Source organism: Gymnoscopelus microlampas (assembly GCF_963454915.1).
Source record: "Gymnoscopelus microlampas genome assembly, chromosome: 21".
NCBI classification, from domain to species: Eukaryota; Metazoa; Chordata; class Actinopteri; order Myctophiformes; family Myctophidae; genus Gymnoscopelus; species Gymnoscopelus microlampas.
Window position 1 is genome coordinate 31788628 of NC_139958.1, and position 19899 is coordinate 31808526.

Sequence of the window (19899 nt, forward strand, 5' to 3'; positions counted from 1 at the left end):
AGGGGGAAAACTTTGCCTTTGAAGATGTCAAAGGTGCCCCAAGATGTCAAAAACTTTGAAGATGTACGGCAGGTTTGTCCCATGGCGAGTGTCTATAGGGAGAGAGATATCATTATTTTAGTTTCTATTGCTTTTTATTTTTTACTGTTAATGCTTTGGCAACACAACAAATTTGTAGATATACGGTAACCTCGAGTCATTTCGTATGATATGATTTGAATGTGGAACATGTTGAGTCAACCAGGCAGCAACCAAATTAACCATGCCGAATCCTAAATGTGGTAAAATAAAATAGCTAAAGTGAATCTAAGCCTAAATCCCTGAGGTTAACCACAACCAAACGTGACAACATATCTGTAACTTATTACAGATATGTTGTCACAATCTATTACAGATAGTAATAGATTTCCTTTTTAAATCACAGATGGAAACATTTTGCACATAAATTGAAAATGTATGTAAATTAAATACTAATGAAATGGTATGAGCCAGGAATTAAATGCAGATGCATTTTACTGTTCTCATCAGTGACTTACAGGCTTAATTGTTTGTTGTCAGTCTGTTTGTATTTCTTCATAACTCAAGAAGAGAAATGTTGCGCACTCGCAAATTCAGATAAAATCTGTCTGGTGCACTCAACAGACGTGTTGCCCATCTGGGCTTCATCAGTGTCAGTACAAAGGAACAGGAGACAGTAACCCATTTCAACAGTCCCACAGCTCTGGTACTGGTAGGTGTACAGTCAAATTACACGTTAATTACGTTAATTTATATGTTATGTTTGCCTATAATGATGTCCAGAATAGGGAGGTTGAAAGTGGTTTAACACTCCAGATTTTACTGTGGTAATGTGATAGACCACTTTGACAATAAACGATTACAGGCATACTATACTTTTTCCACGGCATATTGTATGAATCCAAACGCGTACCATGTCGACCTTCCATTGTCTTAACAATGGAAGGTCGATATGGTACGCGTTTTGATTCATACAATATGCATATAATTTTTTGTAAGCTATGCTACACATTTGCAGGACTGTGCTTTTCGTAGGACATATAAGACATAAGATAACCAATATTGCGTGTATTGCAGCCTGTACTATTAGTTATTATTATTAGAACATTATTGAAGTCAGCTATGAAGGTGCATTGGCATTGAAATCTTGGCTTCAAATAGTTAAATGTAAGTCAACAATACAAGAAAATTACTGAATGAATGAATGATTAGTCTGATTTGCAGTAGATTGCACTAGATGAGATGATAGACGAGGAAGAGGAGGAGAAGTATTAGAGCAAGAAGTGTTAAAATAGTGCATGAAGGGTGAAATAGTAAGCAAGAGGGAGATAAGCAGGGTACAAGAGGCAACAAAATGCAATAAGGATTAGAGCTAAGACAGTGGAGAATGAAGGCAGAAGGATTAGATATAAAATGAGATAAATTCAAACATTATTGATCTGTCAGGGGAAATGCGATCGTTATAGAAATAATCATGGGACAAAAAGATATATATATACTGTACGTAGTCCTCAGCGGAACAAAAATGTGTAATCATGCATCACATAGTCTCTTGGATAATACAAAGCTTGGGGGCACCTGTAGCTGACCGGTTAGTGTGTCGACCACATAATGGTTACATCCCCAATTCAATTCCGGCAGGAAACCTGCATTGCATTTCATTCATCCTCTCTGCCCTTCCTGTTCAGTCTAAAAATAAAAAATAAAATAAGAGGCCTAAATAACACAAGATGGGGTCTAATAACGGTGTGGCTTCCATGTGTTTTCCACCAAGAAAACATGAGAGAATATCTAAAGAATATCTACACAGTAAGCACAGTGCACAGTAACGTCCGGAGTGTTCGTTTAGTTGTAGAAATGGACCCTCACACTGAATTCCCCCCCAGCAACTGCAGCGATTCCTATCGCTCCGTTGTATTGCAAACCAGGCGTGCCCGTGGTGTCCGAGCTCACAGTCAGGGAGAAGGAAGAACAGACACTGAACGCTCATCTCTGGCAGCTTATTTGTAAATGACCTATACATTTTAGGCAAGAAATACTGTAGGCCACGCAGTTGCCATTTTGTTGCATTCGTACCCTCTGAGTTCAAGTAACGGTGAAGATTTGACTGTGTCTGATTCTGAAAACAGCAGGGAGAAGAGAATAAGAAAAACAAAGAGAAAGGGATGAAGGAAAGAAAGGAGAATAGAGGATGATGGAGAGGAGAGGAGCAGAGAGGATGCGTTCTGTACTGGTACCATGACGGTCAGTGGTAATGCGCTGTAATGACATGTCATAGAGAGCTTTATAGACTTTGGTGTTGAGAATACTCTCAGGAGACGGACAATCACGCGCGTGCACACACACACACACACACACACACACACACACACACACACACACACACACTTTTGTATTGTGTTTTTTTATGTGTGAGAGTAGAGTAGCTGTTTCAATGTTAATGGCTTCCCCTGTGGATGAGGTGGTTACACACACCAGTACGGTACACAAACATGCACATCCAAGTGCAATGGGAAATGGTCTGCAGTTCTATAGGACAGTGGTTTTTATCTCCTACAATTAATTTATCTCCTATGGTACCAACATCAATACAGCATCGAATTGTGGACCAAATCTTATCCAACGATAACAAAATATTCAAGTTTTGGGTCTGAGAGTCTAAATCTCATCAAATGGTGGTCCGTGGCTCAAATGCCGAATAAATAATGGACCTTGATTTGAAAAGGGTTGAAAACCACTGCCATAGGACCTTTATCCAAAGTGCATTACATTAAACCATTCTCACACGCATTCGGTGAAGGCAACCATGCAAGGTACCAACCATCGGGGGCAGTTAGGGTCTCATCGTCTTGCTCAAGCCACTGCCATCACCATTACAGTGCTGCTGACACACAAATCACAGCCTTATAGTCTGTCACAGGTATGCACACATAACCACACACTACTTAACCCGTTCAGTCCGGGAACGCATCTGTGTCATTTTAGATTTTTAGCTATAACCATTATTTTATACTTTGGCTATATTCAAAAATAGTAGATCTACAAGCTCATAGCGCGGCACAAGTGCAGCGCTATGAGCTTGTAGATCTGCTATTTTTGAAAAATCTTGAATATTTGTGCAAATCTTTGAATACATATATTTTTTTGAAACAAAAATGTTTACTCAAATCTTTGCTTCTGGAGGTTCCTGGAACAAAATATTTGACACATCTTTGCCTTAAAAATATATATATTCAATGATTTGCACAACTTTTCAAGTTCTTTTTTAAATAGAACCGATCTACAAGCTCATAGCGCGGCACTCGGTGCCGCGCTATGAGCTTGTATATCTGCTATTTTTGAATAGCCAAAGAAATCTAAAATGACACTGATACGTTCCCGGATTGAATGGGTTAAGTTGTGGAAACACAATCACATGCACACATGTCATAACACGTACACACGCTCGCACGCACGCCCTCTCTGTCACACGCCCTCGCTCTGTCATTTCTCATATACACACACTATCACATTCTCCCCTTTTTCACACACACACACACATTTTCACACGCACACAGTCACTCGTCTCTCACACACAATGTCACTTTTTCTGTCATACATAATCTCTCACGCACATTCTCGCACACAAATCCTGTCAAACATTATTCTCACATGCACACACACACACACACACACACACTCTTGACGTCTCTCACCCACCCACTCTCTCTTTCTCTCTCAGTTCAATCTAACTTTTGTCATGAAAGTTACATTGCATGACCTTTTTTATGATTTTATTGCTAAAGAATCAAAACTTAAATAACAACAAAAAGGACAAACGAAATACAGGAAGACAAAGGAGCTTGTCCACAGAGTTGGACAGAGTTCACTGTAAAAGTAAACGTAGATGAACACAGAAGGTGGCAAGAAGACAGAGAGAGTCCAGTATTTACTGGACATGAGGCCATGTGTGTGGAAGCAGGTGTGGGTGTAAGGGACTCCCTCTTTCTTTGGTGTTTCGCCCAGGTGGGCGTGTTTTTTTGTTTTTTATAACTTCTTATTTAAACAAAATAGTTATACGTATATATTTCAAAAGATTTTTTTTTCATGAAAAAAATCTAAATTCCATAAAAAAAATGAATTAAAAGTATGCAGTAGTTTAGAGGTAGTGAAAATAGCAGATCTACAAGCTCGATGCAACGCGTTGTGAGCTTGTAGATCGGCTATTTTCACTCGTTTGGGTCCCGGGATAAGACATCAAATTTCTCTTTTTGGGTCTCGACCAAAAACGTTTGGGAACCACTGGGTTAAGGCATATTTTCTGTGAGGTTAGGGTTAGGTTTAGGCATATAGCCACGCCCACCTGGGCGAAACACCAAAGAAAGAGGGAGTCCCTGGGTGTAGAGGTGGTGGATGAGATGTTTTCAATAAACGGGCACTTTTACCAGTTTTTGTCAAACAGTAACCACATAGTCTTTGTAATTTTGGTGTTAGAACTTCCCGTGTCCTCTGTCCATCTGTCTGCCTCTGTCTGTATTTGGTCGACAACTCTCTCATTCTCTCCCCATCTCGGCGTCTTGGTGACACAATAATGAGCAGCAGCTCGAGGAGTGCCTTCAGGGACATCTAGGCATGAGTATGTGCTCAGGCGGGCGGCACAGGAGAAGACAGGTCATACGGTAGCTGAGTGGGCAGGGACGCCGTCTGGGAATCGGAAGGGCGACCCCCTCGGCTCGCCCAGTCTACGTGTCGAAGTGTCCCTGAGCGAGACACTGACCTCGCTTGTAATCAACAAGTGTCGAGTCGTGTCGGTGAAATCTGATCCCCCTTGTTATTACCGGGTCGACTCTCGATTCCTTCTCTTCTTTTTGCATAGTTTTCAGTTTTATTACCGTTGATTTTTGAATAGAACTATAGCAGCCAGGGTATGGGCCTGCTCGCAATGCATTGCAACGTGACACATTTTTGAGCATGTAGATTGGTTATTTTCAACGTGCGACACCATTGAACGACGAATATAACTTAAGCATAAGACAGGTTATGAAAGAGCCAGAGCACTGGCATGTGGACATCGAGATGGGACTGGCATGCAGGTGGCACTTACTGTGTCTACTGTACCACTGGTACTGGTTGGCTGTCAACTGTGCCTCTGTTACATATCTCCATTAACTCTGGATCTGTGCTAATAAAGGCTTTCGCACCTCACATCTGAAAACGAATAATGACCGCAGTGTTGAGAGTCCTGAGGGTCAATTTTCATTCTTCACAGTAAAATCTGCAGTGTTCATTTAACTCTGAGAGTGTCTTTCTACTTTAATGCAGTGCGATATTTGTCTTTTTAAACATTATACAGCTTTTACACTTTTCTACTTGACTACACTTTAACAATGATAGATTATGAAATGGTGGTGTACAGTAAGTATTATTTTGTAGTTAAAAGAGAAAGTTAAAAAGTTATAGTAATCATTTCTGTTGTGTAGGGTGTTTGTTCAGAGAGAACCCATTTATCAGCTTGAATTTTATAGTGTTGCAATTCATGTTCATTTGTTTCATCACTTTCAATTTCACTGTATATCCTGACATGTGTATATGAATTCTTTCTTCTGATTGGATGGAATTAATTCTTTCTCCTGATTCAATGCAATCGGTATCCCGATCTGAAAATGTATTTTCTGTTTACTAAAGAACTGAAGAGATGGGGAGACCCCTGTTACAGAACAAACTCTATCTAGCAATGATTACTGATGATAATACAGAGCTAATTAACACTTATTTGACCCAAAACATATCACTTACACCTCCTTTAACTAAAATGTCCCCCTTTTTAAAAGGCGTCCCTATTTGGGGCATATCTTAGGCAAACTCTTGTTTATTTATTTATTTATTTTTAATTCAATTCTTATTCATTTTTATTTTTTTATAGTGGCAATAGCAGTTCTATAAGCTAACAGATAAGAATGTGTCGCCATGTGATCTTGTAGATCATATACATACTTGTAAAAGTATGTATATAGGGCTCAAGTGGTTACAAATACAGGCAGTATCCTTTTTAGGGTTAGGAAAGGTAGAGGTTTTAGAGCTTGAAGCAGGGTTAGTGTGATTTTAGGGTGATTTTTATTATAGTTTTATATTTTTTGTATTTCTTATTTGTATCTCTCTACCTGTACCCACCTATCCTGTTTTTCATGCTTTCATGCGTACTGCTGTTGCTGCTCTGACACCTGCATTTCCCCACAGGGATCAATAAAGCCTTATCTATGTGATGTCTGTGCACTAGGGGATCTGAAGCTTACAGTTACATTTAGATCACTATGGATGCAGGGATTAAAATGTAAAAATGGAGCAGACATAGATAATGTGATTATAAAATGTGAAGGGAGAGAGAATGTATGAGTGATTTTCAGTATCATCATCTTCTCCAGGCAAAGGGGAAGATTAAGTTTTCATGCCCCAAAATATGGATACCAGGTTGAAAGTGGATACGTCTGTGGCTTTTATTATAAATATTGACCCAACGTATTCGCAAACATTTGTGACTAAATAATAACTACAATGGATCCATTGGAGCACTGTTTTTTTTCTCCATTTCCTAAAAAGTAACACTTTTGCACAGCGACGATGTGTACTGCTTACCAACCATATAGACCACATTACTTACATTGATTGCTTGGTGACGTACAGACGGGTGACAAGTTAAATGAAAAACCTAAATACGGTAACTGAGTGGGCAGAAACATGGCAAATGTGTCTGCTTCCTGTCCTTGGTGTACTGCATGATACCATTAAGATATTAACATCCTATCATGCTCTGTGGCATGTACAAAAATGCTGAACAAGCAAAGTTGACCTCAATTTTGGATCGAGATGGCAAGAGAAAAAGATCTAAGTGTATGAATGAACGAGGGTTCATTATCGAGGTATGGATGGCATGAGCTCAGCTGACTATGGAGTTTCAATAGGAACAGTGACTAAAGTGACATCTGCATTCCAGTCTACTGTGTGGGAATTAAAGACATCAATAAATGGAGTCAAATATTGTGGTCGAAACAAAGCACACATTTGATGACTGTATGCTTGCGCATTAGTGTGATATGTAAGGAAGAAAAGAAGAGCAACAACTCTTCTCTGGGTAGAATGTCAATGCAGGACATGATCAGACGGTGTTGGCAAGAAACAGTCCGTCATCAATACAGTACCCTGTTATAGCAGACAGGGTTGCAGTGCACAACCCCCTCATTACGAAGATGAATGCACATTCGAGAGTTCAGTGGTGCAAAAACCATGGTCTATTGAGATGTGGAAAAAAGTGAATCATGTGGATCTCGGGATACACATGGGAATGGCGTGGCTCCAATGTGGATCGTCTATGACATATTATCTTATCTATGAGGTATAACTCCAAATTTGGCCAAAGTACCTCTGTATGAGAGCACAAGAACTTTGTTGCTGATGCAAGATTAGTTTCAGACACACAGGCACACTATATACTCACAGACCCTCTTCTAGACGGCTATAGACTCATGCAGATCCATGCTGTAAAAAGTGATATGTTCAGGTGAACCATCTTTCATCATAGTTTCCACAAATGGGTGAGAGTATTTGTGTGTACACTGTACACCAAGAGGATGGTTGCTTACTCACTTACTCCTTACACCCCTACTGGGTATATAGGCCGTCGACAAGGGACCTCCAGAGTTCTCGGTCACTGGCCTTCTTTTCTATCCTCGACCAGGTGTATCCCAGTCTCTTGGTCTCTGCCTGGAGATCCCGCCGCCAGGTGTTTTTTTTGGCCGCCCTCTGTTTCTCTTCCCTTGAGGATTCCGAGTCAGAGCCTGTCTGGTGGTGTTTGACACTGGTTTGCGCAGCACCTGGTCCTCCAGGTTGGGCGTGGGGATAACGACTCCACCCTGCAAAACACTTTCAGTTACAGAAACGCAGACAAGAGGATGGTACAGGCCTGAATACTTGAAGTTGACAGTGAGGGGGACTTATATACTTAGGGGGTCATTTGTCCACTTGTTCCCTTAAGGTGGCTCTTTACCAAACAGACTATTTCAGACTACAACAGACTACAACAGACTGCCAGTCTGTTGTAGTCGGAAGTAAAACATTATTTTTACGTCGGCTGACAGCATATTGTTGTGCCCATGTGTTGCCAGGTCTTCTTATTATAAGAGACTTTTGGCTTGTTTTCTTGTAAAGTCCCTTGTAAATATTCATAGTTGTGGGTTGCTTTAGTTTGGGCTTGTTTCTGAAGTGTAGTTGCTTATTTGGGCTTGCTTTCGAGATACTTTTTGAAAATAGCGGATGTAATAGGGCTCAAGTGGTAAAACTAGTTGCTTCTTTTGGGCTTGTTTTCATAGACCTGGTCGCTTGTTTCACTCACAGAATCTGGCAACACTGGAGCCCTCAGTTTGGACCGAAACCAAAAACACTCTCCCCGCTCTTCACCACCCCTTCACAGCTATCGATGGGCTGATTGGGCTCTAGTCTGTCGGGAGTTGGGACCCAACCGAGCAAGTTCAGTCGACGATCGACGGTCGACTAGAAGTCTCGGCACGGCACTATCTACAACAGGTTGTCAGCAGGTTGTCGAGCAAAAGACGATTTCCAACGCCTTCCGCTCCCCACGTCGGTGCGGTAGAGAGCTAGCTTTAGAGGGAAGGTTCACTGCAAATCAACCAAAACAAATCTAACGCATTCCTTTTGATTAGCCTAGATTGATTGGTAGTGTTTTCTTAGTATCTTGGTAGTATATCACATTTACTATTTTGGGTATTTTAGCTAGCCAGTTTTAGAGTCAATAAAAAGCATGAACCCCTTTTTACAACAATGTGTAAGACATGAGACACATGCAGAGATGGAAGGCATCTCCCCATGGTGCTCCCACCACAGATCAACTGACACTTACCCCTTTGCTTCTATCTAACACCAGGAGGGTTGTGGGTTCAAATCCCCCTCGGGCTGCCCACAATGATCACGAGAGAGTGCAGCCACATACTTCCACCTGTGTGTGTGTGTGTGTGTGTGTGTGTGTGTGTGTGTGTGTGTGTGTGTGTGTGTGTGTGTGCGCACACGTGCGTGTGCGCGTGTGCGTGTGTGTTTGGGGTGGAAGGAGGAGGCATTAAGCCCTGTAAATCCCAGTGCAGGCTGTTGGATCGGTGTGATCTGCCCAGTAAGAAGCTTAATGTCTGTACTGGGACTGATTGGACTAGACTAGGAGAGAGAGAGCGGAATGAAGAGAGAAGAAACAGAGAGCTTCAGAGAGAGAGAGAGAGAGAGAGAGTGGGAGATGAGAAGAAGAGAGCAAGAAGGCCAGACAGGGAGCGATGGAGAGCAAGACGAGGACTAAGATGGGGGGGGGGGGAGTGGGAGATGAAGGAGAGAGGGATGAACGAACAGAGGGGCCAGTTTGTGTATACAAAATGTACTCGACCACAAGCATGTATTCAGACGGACATCGCATACCCGTGAGATATTGTTATAGACGTACACAGACACAGACACATGAAAACACAAACACACACACACACACACACGCACACACGCACACACAAAGAGAGAGAGAGGAAAAAGTAGAACAAGAGAGATGAGCGACGGCGAGCCAACAGTCAAATGACTCCAGCCACTGGTTGATTAATACAGGCTATTATGCTATAACACCAGATCATAGACTGGTCCCCGTGGCCATATTACGCTGACATGATGAAGGGCCTGTATTAGGCCTTGGGAGAGTGTTAGCGATGCAGATAATAGCCTGGTCCCAGGTATTACGCTGACATGATGAAGGGCCTGTATTAGGCCATGGGAGAGTGTTAGTGATGCAGATAATAGCCTGGTCCCAGGTGGCCCTGCGGGCGGAATTAATGCTGATCTCTGCTGTCTGACACACACAGATACACATGTGATGACACACACACACACACACACACACACACACACACACACACACACACACACACACACACACACACACACACACTGTCAGACACACACACACACACACACACACACACACACACACACACACACACACACACACACATGAGCGAGCGTGCGCACACACTCCGATATGGACACAGAATGTACACACAGATGTGCGAGAAACGTGTAAATCTGTGTCCACTGTTTAAATGATCACTGAGGATTTTACTGTGTAGTAAACCCGTGTTGCTGTAGTTTATGATGACATTAAATAGCTCTTTACAGTGTGTTTACTGAACACTATGTGTGAATCCTGACCAGTAATCACCTCAGAGGAAGCATCGGCCCTGGTTTATCATTCAACCTTTCCTCTCTTCCTCTTCTTTATTTCTCTCCATCTCACATTTTCCCCCCTCTCTCTCTCTCTCTCTCTCTCTCTCTCTCTCTCTCTCTCTTTCTCTCTCTGTCACTCCATCTCACATCTCTTTCCATTGTGCTTTCTTTCCCCCTCCCTTTCTCCCTCCATCCCCCCTTCCGCCTCTGTCGCTCTTTCTCTCTCCCCTTCTATCTGTCTCTCTCCCTGCTGTGTCTGTCCCCCATCTCTCCCTCTCTTTATCCCTCACCTTCCCTCTCTCTGTCTCTTTCCCCCATCCCTCCCTCTCTCTCACTCTCTAGTCTCTTCTTCCCCTCTCTCTGTGTGCCTCAGTGTTGATTTCGTCGACTATAACTATGATGAAAAATGTTTGTCGACTACCTTTTTTCACTGCCGAAAACTAAATGAAAACTAAATCAAAAGTAATTCATGGTGACTAAAACTAAATATATTGACAATTTCGTCGACAAATAAAAACCAGACTAAAATATTATGGAGGGACTTGGAGAAGAGATCCAATAGAACTAAGACAAGTCATTTTATGTTTGGTTGCGCTCGAGTGTTGCACTCTGAAAATAGCAGTTGTAAGCTTGTAGATCTGCTATTTTCAGCATGCAACCAAGTGTAAAATCAGCCATTAAGACACCATCAAGGCACCGCCAAAATATATTTTAGTCGACTAAATCAACTGTAGATTTTGTTGACCGAAATCTTATGTTATTTAGTCGACTAAAACTAGACTAAAACTAAAACATTTCAGATGACTAAAATATGGCTAAAACTAAATGGAGTTTTATTCAAAAGACTATGACTAAAACTAAATCAAAATTTTCTGTCAAAATCTCTCTCTCTCTCTCTCTCTCTCTCTCTCAGTGGGAGGAGATCGGGGAGGTAGATGAGGATTACGCCCCCATTCACACCTACCAGGTGTGCCGCGTGATGGAGCAGAACCAAAACAATTGGCTCCACACCAACTGGATCCTGACGGAAGGCGCCCAGCGGGTCTTCATCGAACTCAAGTTCACGCTGCGCGACTGCAACAGTCTGCCCGGCGGCGTCGGCACCTGCAAGGAGACGTTCAACATGTACTACTACGAGACGGACGAGGGAGACGAGGGTGACGACGGCGAGGAGGACGGCGAGGACGAGATGATGGACGCGGGGGTAGGGCTGTCACGCTTACACGTTTAAGTTGAAGATTAATTGTCTCTCAAATGATTGCGATTAACGGTTTAATTGTGTGTTTGGCGGCATTGAACATTGGGGAACATATGAATAAATGTTTTGGGCTTCATTATAAAAAATTGCACAGGGCAGATATGATATGACTTAAATATACAAAGACATTATTGACATTATTATTTATTATTATTATTATTTATTATCCCATTTAGACCTGAGGCCGATTCTAAAAATGCCTTCTAAATCCTGACCTAAGTTTTCGGAAAAACTTATTTATTCAAAAATGACAACAAATGTATTTAGCTATATTCTGTACATAGCAACAAACAGGAACCCCAAAAGGGGTTCCCGTCCTGAAAGGTACAGTTACAAATAGGGGTTCCCGCCCCAAATGGGTTATAGCATAAATAGTTGATCTACAAGCTTCGAGACGCGTTGTAAGCTTGTAGATCTGCTATTTCTGCTTTTTTTTTATATTTGAAAATGTGTGGACATTCTTCAAAATGGAAACAATTGACGATTATGCAAAATGCGATTATCTCAAATAATTGCAATTAGACGATTATGTAATAATTGTGACAGGCCTACGCGGGGGGAGGAGGAGGCGTCGGAGGCGGCGGCGGCGGCGTGATGGAGGAAGAGGACCGCACGATAAAGGAGAGCCGGTACACCAAGGTGGACACCATCGCCGCCGACGAGAGCTTCACCGAGCTGGACCTGGGCGACCGTGTCATGAAGCTCAACACGGAGGTCCGCGACCTGGGCCCGTTGACCCACAAGGGCTTCTACTTGGCTTTCCAGGACCTGGGCTCGTGCATCGCCCTGGTGTCCGTGCGGGTGTTCTACAAGCGCTGCCCGCTGCTGGTCAAGAGCCTGGCGGAGTTTCCCGCCACCATCCCGGGCTCGGAGGCCTCGCAGCTGGTGGAGGTGGTGGGCCGCTGCGTCAACAGCTCCCTGGCCCTGGACGAGCGGCCCAGGATGCACTGCAGCGCCGAGGGCGAGTGGCTGGTGCCGATCGGGAAGTGCGTCTGCCAGGCGGGCTTCGAGGAAATCAACGGATCGTGTCAAGGTGAGAGGGTGTTGTGTTAAGAGGAGGCTTTGGGTGTGTGTGTGTGTGTGTGTGTGTGGGAGCATGTGATTGTTGAACCGTATTTGTGTCTGTGTCTACATTCAGGTGTATCAGGAGTTATATTAGGGAGGATTTGAAGGGTTAAAACGCAAGAAAGCCAGCGGCTTATTTCCATTGCGGTCCTTTGACATGTAAAATGTAAATCATGTGGTGATGCATGATGTGATGAGTGTGTGCACTCAAGTCCACTCAAGTCCAAGCACCCAATGGTGCAAGAAGTGTTCCTGTGCATGTAAATATACTATACTATAGGATACTGGAAGTATGTACTGTATAGTGTGGTCATAACATATTGGAATTGGTAAATTGCATACAATACCACAGCTCTAATAATCAGAATATTCCTATAAAATTGGCTCACTAATTCAGTGCATACCACTGAAAAATGTAATGGCTATGTAAGTAATATCTTTAGATTATTTGAGTATCAGGATGTTGAAACAGATTATCCTGGAGAATCAATGTCCTCTCCCTTGGTTGCATTGATGTTCATTACATTCTCGCCTCTTTGCAGCATTAATACTGTACCACCGTGAAGTGGTGTGACTTGTCTTTATGCTGTGTTTAAATCACCTTTAAAAGGTTCTTATTCACGCAACACTGGTTAGAAGGAGTTGCAGTCGCATAGTATCGGTGAAATAGATGTGATTTATATTCCCATGGCTCAACCTAGAACTGTGGGCTGGTTCGATGTAATTTGCATACGCACAATGATATCAGACACAAAGTGGATTTATTCTATTGCCTGCACAGTTATGCTCTCCTCTCACTGTGAATGCTTAGTGGTTAGGATAACTCCAGGGATATGATGGTATGAAATATTTACAGTCGTACCGCGGTGAAGAAGCGACGGTGGTTTTCCCACCGATGCGGCACATTGCATCGTCCAAATTCGCCAGCTGCCACACATCATGTGGCTCTGAGCCAAAATGTGCCGAAAAACGCGATGTAACATTTGGCTTAGAAACTAGGTCACCAGTCTACTGCCAACCGTATAGGCTTCACCCCTCCCCCTCCTGTGCAGCTGAAGTGACGACCAAGTTTGGTTCCCCTAGAACAGTGGTTTTCAACCTTTTTCGCGTCAAGGACACCCAAATTCACACATATTAGCCCACCGACCCCCATTTGAAAAGATATGCCAGGGACTCAACCATTTTGATTTCTTGGGGGTCTTAATCTACACTGTAATCATCATCATTAGTGTTAATTTACTGGTTCCATTTGTACACTCTCAGAGTTACAGACACATAAGGGGCAATGTGGTTTCTAACTATTCATTTGGCAGGGGACCCCCTGGAACCCCCTCAAGGACCACTGGTGGTCCCCGGACCACTGGTTGAGAACCACTGCTCTAGAAGCCCATAGTAGGATGAACATAGGATGGAACAAAGTCAGTGATGATAACAAAATAATGATTATTGTGTTTAAGCTTACAATTCATATCACATTGATAAAAAATTTTAATCTTTTGAAAATTCTTGAACATTTGTGGAAAAGTTTGCCTATTTGCTGTTTACGCCGAACATTAGGGTTCAACATGGGGTTTTGCTGGGCAGAGTGTAGTCAAAGGGACTGTGTAAACTTACTTTCCTGACAGGATGTAGTTGTTATTCTGCACAGAGCTCTAGGTGTTCTGCTGAGCACTAGTGCCTAGTTTGTTGTTCAGTGTTTACTTTGTTTTTCTGTCATTTTTGTGTTTGTTTCCATATCTCCTTCTGTACATTTGCGCGTGTGTGTGTGTGTGTGTGTGTGTGTGTGTGTGTGTGTGTGTGTGTGTGCGCCTGTTTACTGACTCAGATTGATTATTTTTGTGTGTGTGTGTGTGTGCGCGCATGCACGTGTGTGTGTGTGTGTGTGTATGTGTGCGTGTGCGTGTGCATGTGTGCTTCTCAGTAGCTGATAGAGTTCATGATATTCCCCCAGTGCTTCACAGTAAAATCCTCAGTGTTAATTTATCCATTTGTAACTTGAAGAGTCTACATACAGTACAGTAAATGGACCCTTCCATTTGGTTCCATTTGTAGACTCAGAGTTAAATGAACACTGATGATTTGACAGTGTTTGGCAGTACTTTGTTTTAGCTGCTCTTCTGTGATCTTGAGCCAAGAACGTTCTGGTTCCCTCAAGTGTTTCCATGGTTTCACACCACTCTTTGCTTTTCCTTCCTCTCCTCCGTTCCTTACATCTTCTTATCCTCCCTCTTCTTTTCTTCTGTTCTTTTCACCTCTTTTCTTCTTTTCACCTCTCTTCTTATTTAAAAAAAAGACAGTGCTTTGTCAACAGTTGTAACAGCACTTTGGCTTAGTTGTACCAGCAATAATGCACCTCTGTATGCACCTTGATCTTATTGAAATATATTAAATGGTATTTGCTGGTTCTTGATTTCACCTTGAAAGAGTATTTCAAGATATTCATTTTACTAGAAAATGTAAACCTAAATTAATTTCTGGCAAAAAAAAGTGTGCGTGCGCTTGTGTACGTGTGTGCGTGCGTGCGTGGGAGGGGCCTTTTGCCCTTTTCCTTTTGATTTCAAGAGCTTTCAAGCCACATAGACTCTGATGAGGTAAGCAGCTTGTGTGTGTGTGTGTGTGTGTGTGTGTGTGTGTGTGTGTGTGTGTGTGTGTGTGTGTGTGTGTGTGTGTGTGTGTGAGAATAAGGCCTTGGAGACCACATGAAATGTCAAGCAGGCAGTTAGCTGCCTGGACAAAGGACAGAAGGTAGAGGACAGAGTTACATTGAATTGTGGGTGTTAGTTGCTGATTCCCAAGCCGTAAAGGCTTTATAGTTGTAATACAAGGTGCTGGTGGTAATGAATTTTTATTCGAAAGCCATTTGATATATACTCCATACTACATGGTGTCGCTTACCAAAAATAATTGATTTACATGCTGGTTTGTAAATTAGAAACTGTCATGCATTGGAGTACATGTAAATTAAGCTTACTCACTTTTAACCTGTCGTCCATATTTTGCGCATGTCATTATTTTTTCTCACTATTTGTCTTAAGAAGGCATATAGGGTTTACGGTAAGTGGTTAACTCAAGATATTTTGTATACTGTACATAATGCAGTGTTAGGCTATTGAAGTGGTTCTTTCATCGTGAGCGACTGGTTGTGTACTTTATGAGGCCTCAAAGCGTTGAAATGTTTATCAGTGGAAGCTGTAATGCTCAGCAGATTTCACGTTGGAAAACTGAATTTTGTAGAAATATCTCAATAATATATCAAATAGTTTAATATCCCTCAATACTTAAAAAAAACAAGAAGAGATCCGAGCACTCAAAAAAGTGGAGCAGAGGATGTAGAGTTGAAAAGAACTTTAATGCATTAAACGTGACAACATGTTTCGACCAAGAACGGTCTTCATGAGGGTGTTTTTAATACATTCATCGCAATATCGCTCAATACTATATCAAATAATGCAATATCCCTTAATACTACTGTGTACAACTACAATTTAGGCATTTAGCAGACGCTCTTATCAAGAGCAACTAACAATAAGCAAGGTAATAATCATAATACGTAGAATGCAAAGACACTGTAGTGCGTCAGGAAACTAGGGTCACAGGTAAACAATGAACCTAGCATCAGTCTAAAACAATACACAATCAAAATGATAATCTGTAAATTGAAACTATTTTCTTTTATTATATTATATTTATTCGGCATTTGAGCCACGGACCACCATTTGATGAGATTTAGACTCAGACCCAAGACTTAGAATATTTTGTTATCGTTGGATATGATTTTTTGCAGCTGTTTAACAATAATTTGAATCTTGCGAGAGTAAAATGAAACCAAATGTTTAATTTTACACTCTCAAGAGTTTAAGATCTAATATGGGTCCATTTGGTTACCAACTCTCCATCATTTAGCTGGGCACCACCTGGAACCCCCTCAAGGACCACTGGTGGTCCCCGGACCACTGGTGGAGAACCACTGAACTACAGGATAGCAGGTAAACAATGAACCAAGTGTCTGTTTAAATCAAATGCTACAGTATCTAAATTACCTTAACTAGTGCCTCATGGCCCTATACCAGTGACTCTGTTTTTCTCTCAACATTAAATATGTTCACCGTGGAACTTGTACATTGGCCATTTTCAGCAAAGGTTTTCCTGCAGAATACGGATGCAGAATACGGAGGTTTAACATTCTGTGTACCAAATAATGCAGTATTCCTGTAGTCATGTGGATTTATACACATGTCATCTGAACGCCTCATCATGACCCACTTTCGGGTCCTGACCCAATGGTTGAACGTCTCCTCCACCCTGTGCTCCACACTCCACCTGCTCCACCGCCGCTCCCCGGGGACCAGAGGAGATCCACTGGGGAGCGGGACCAACACATTAGTTGAGTACCAGAGGACAGTGTGTCCTAGAACGGGCAACACACGCGCGCATGCACGCGCGCACACACACACACACACACACACACACACACACACACACACACACACACACACACACACACACACACACACACACACACACACACACACACACACACAGTTGTGTTTCTCTTCCTATCTATTAGGTGAGTCAATATGTGAAAAAATATCACTTATCCTCAAACAAATTGACATGAAAGGTTTTTCAATGGATTCTAAAGGCGTTTTTTATTTTTTTAAGATGGCGTCCAAAATTGCTGCCTGGAGCTTAAAATGGTATATCTCAATTGCAAAAAATGTACATGTATAGCTGTCATTGGAGGAGGTTATGCGTTACGAGCTCAGTCCTTTCCCTCCTGCCTTCGTTGAAGCCAGAAATGTCTTCAGTAAGGCACAACTAGCGCATGCGATCTATCTATCTATCTCTTTTACACACACACACACACACACACACACACACACACACACACACACACACACACACACACACACACACACACACACACACACACACACACACACACACACACACACACACACACACACTTTGCTCATTACAGGTGTACTATTTCTGCTTAGTGTGCTTTTTGTTATAGTATAATGGTATAAGTATAATGACATCCATTATATTTTACGCTTGCATTACTGTGCCTATACTTAATTTTGTATGTTGTTGTTGTTGAGGAGTCCAATATAGTTTCTGAAGGTCGCTGAGTAAGCTTTTAATGAGCCATGGGCATTGATGAAGCAAGCCGTGTGAGACTCCCCTATTGATATGTATGCCTTGTTCATTTTATTTTGCAGCCCTTTGCAACTTCATTAGCGAAGGGACTGCACAAATCCGTAATTGTTACTATTATTGTTATTGTGACAAAAAACAACATATGTTTATGTTCAGCTACAAATGGGCGACTCTGCACCTTGCAGTTCAGATGATTGTTATTGTACAAGGAGGAAAGATGCTAATGTGCTCAGTTGCAGTAGTAATAAGCTAAAGGACAGAAACAACACTCCTTGGTGATTGTTATACTGGGTGTGAGTTAGATGCAGTGAGGACACAAATTATTTATATTACCATATGTGCAAAAAAGAAAAGAAAAGTGCAAGTGAAGTGAATGACATGTCAAATCATTTGAAATACCACATGTAACACCGATGTCTATACATTTCGGATGGCATTTCTATGGGGAGATAATTAGGGAAATTGCTGTCACCGGGCCTAATGGCATGCCTGAAGACATAGTGACACAGTGACACAGACCGCACATTCGCTCAGACTGGTGATGCAAGCCTATGGCTGACAAGACAAGGGGTGCTGTGATTACGGATACACCAGTAATGTGGATAGGTGTAGGCATGGGCTTATACACAGTGTAAAAATAGCCCTATGGGTCCAGTTATTTTAATTCTATTGCCCAGATTTACCCGTGTTAATAAGGCAGATTGAACATTTCGTGCCTCAAATGCTTGAGGTACAGTAAGGATGCAGCACACCCATCTTATTTTTATAATATGGTAAATCATGCATTTTTATTGCACCTTTGCCCAAGCGCTTTACCATATGCAGTACTGTACATTCACCCATTCACATCACACATACATTCACACACTGACAGTGGAGGCAACCATGCAGCGCACCAACCTACTCACGGGAAGCAGTTAGGGGTTCAGTGTCTTGCTCAAGGACACTTTGACACGCAGCCAGGAGGAGCCAGGTGTACAGTATATGTATGTAGATAGATAGATAGATAGATAGATAGATAGATAGATAGATATGAAAAGAAGAGTCATTCTTTAGTCGCGGATTGATTGATAGAATATTTTATTGCAAAACAGCACGAGTACAGTCAAACACTCGGTCTAAAAGGATAACACCAAAAAGTCCTTGCGGTCTTGTTTCCATTGGGGTCCTATGAATTCAATTCCTCAACATAACATACAAAATAACACCATAATTCAATATCATCACAAATATAAAACACTATTTGTACAGAGTAGAGAAAAAAGGGTGGGGGGTGATCATCTGTGTAAGGGAGAAGTGATAATTACCTCCCCCTTTGGCCTCCTGAAAGATTAAAGGAATTTAAAGGAAGCCAGTGATCCACATTTTTTAAGGTATGGGGTCAGGGCATTCCACACTTGGGTGGCAGTGCTGTAGAAGGAGAATTTACCCATGTTTGTTTTAAAGGTGGGTGTTACCAGATCGTTGTTGTCGCTCCCTCTGGTATTGTGGCTGTGAGTGTCGCTCACTTTTCTGAGGTAATTAGTCAGAAATGCGGCTATTGAGGGCGAAGCATTGACTATATCGAATGCCAATCCCATTTTCAATTGCTTAACACCTGTCTTCAACACTGAGCCATCCTAGGCTAGCATGGCCCAAGTGAAGACAGTGCAGGTGTTCTGCACTCCAGATTACCTGAGAGAAACTGCACTTTTGTGGTATAGTACATGCTTGCAGTCATGAAAATATTCCAATGATTCGTGGCAATGCTTATTTAGCCCCCAGTTCAGACGGACACATGAGACACTCATGTGTATGCATATACACACACACCACACTCCACACACCACACACACACCTCCTTTTTTCCCTTCTACACCAAATCAAGCCAAAAAGAGCCAGTGTGAGCTTGGTGATAGACTATGTTCGCCCCCTCCTAGGGGACACTAGGATTCATGCGGTTAATAACCAGAACCCATCTCCCCATCCATCAGGCACAATAAAATCACAGAGGCCATTACGTACCATTTGGCCACAGCCACGACACCCACCAAGTGCAATGAGGAATAAAACCATGAAAACAATTATTTAAAAAAAAACAAAAAAACATATTTTTCATCCCCAAAAAAATCCTCATTACCAATAATTGTGATTAATAATCTTGTTTACAATACTAAGCA

General features: G+C 42.1%; 1 protein-coding gene across 1 annotated transcript in view; it reads left to right on the plus strand.

The window, feature by feature from the left end:
• The window catches only part of epha5 (EPH receptor A5), a 121624-nt gene that overhangs the window by 13426 nt on the left and 88299 nt on the right, over positions 1-19899 (plus strand). Inside the window, exons 3-4 of the mRNA XM_084047043.1 lie at positions 11168-11458; positions 12059-12545. Of these exons, the coding sequence (XP_083903169.1) occupies positions 11168-11458; positions 12059-12545 (778 nt within the window). The remainder of the gene's footprint in view (positions 1-11167; positions 11459-12058; positions 12546-19899) is intronic.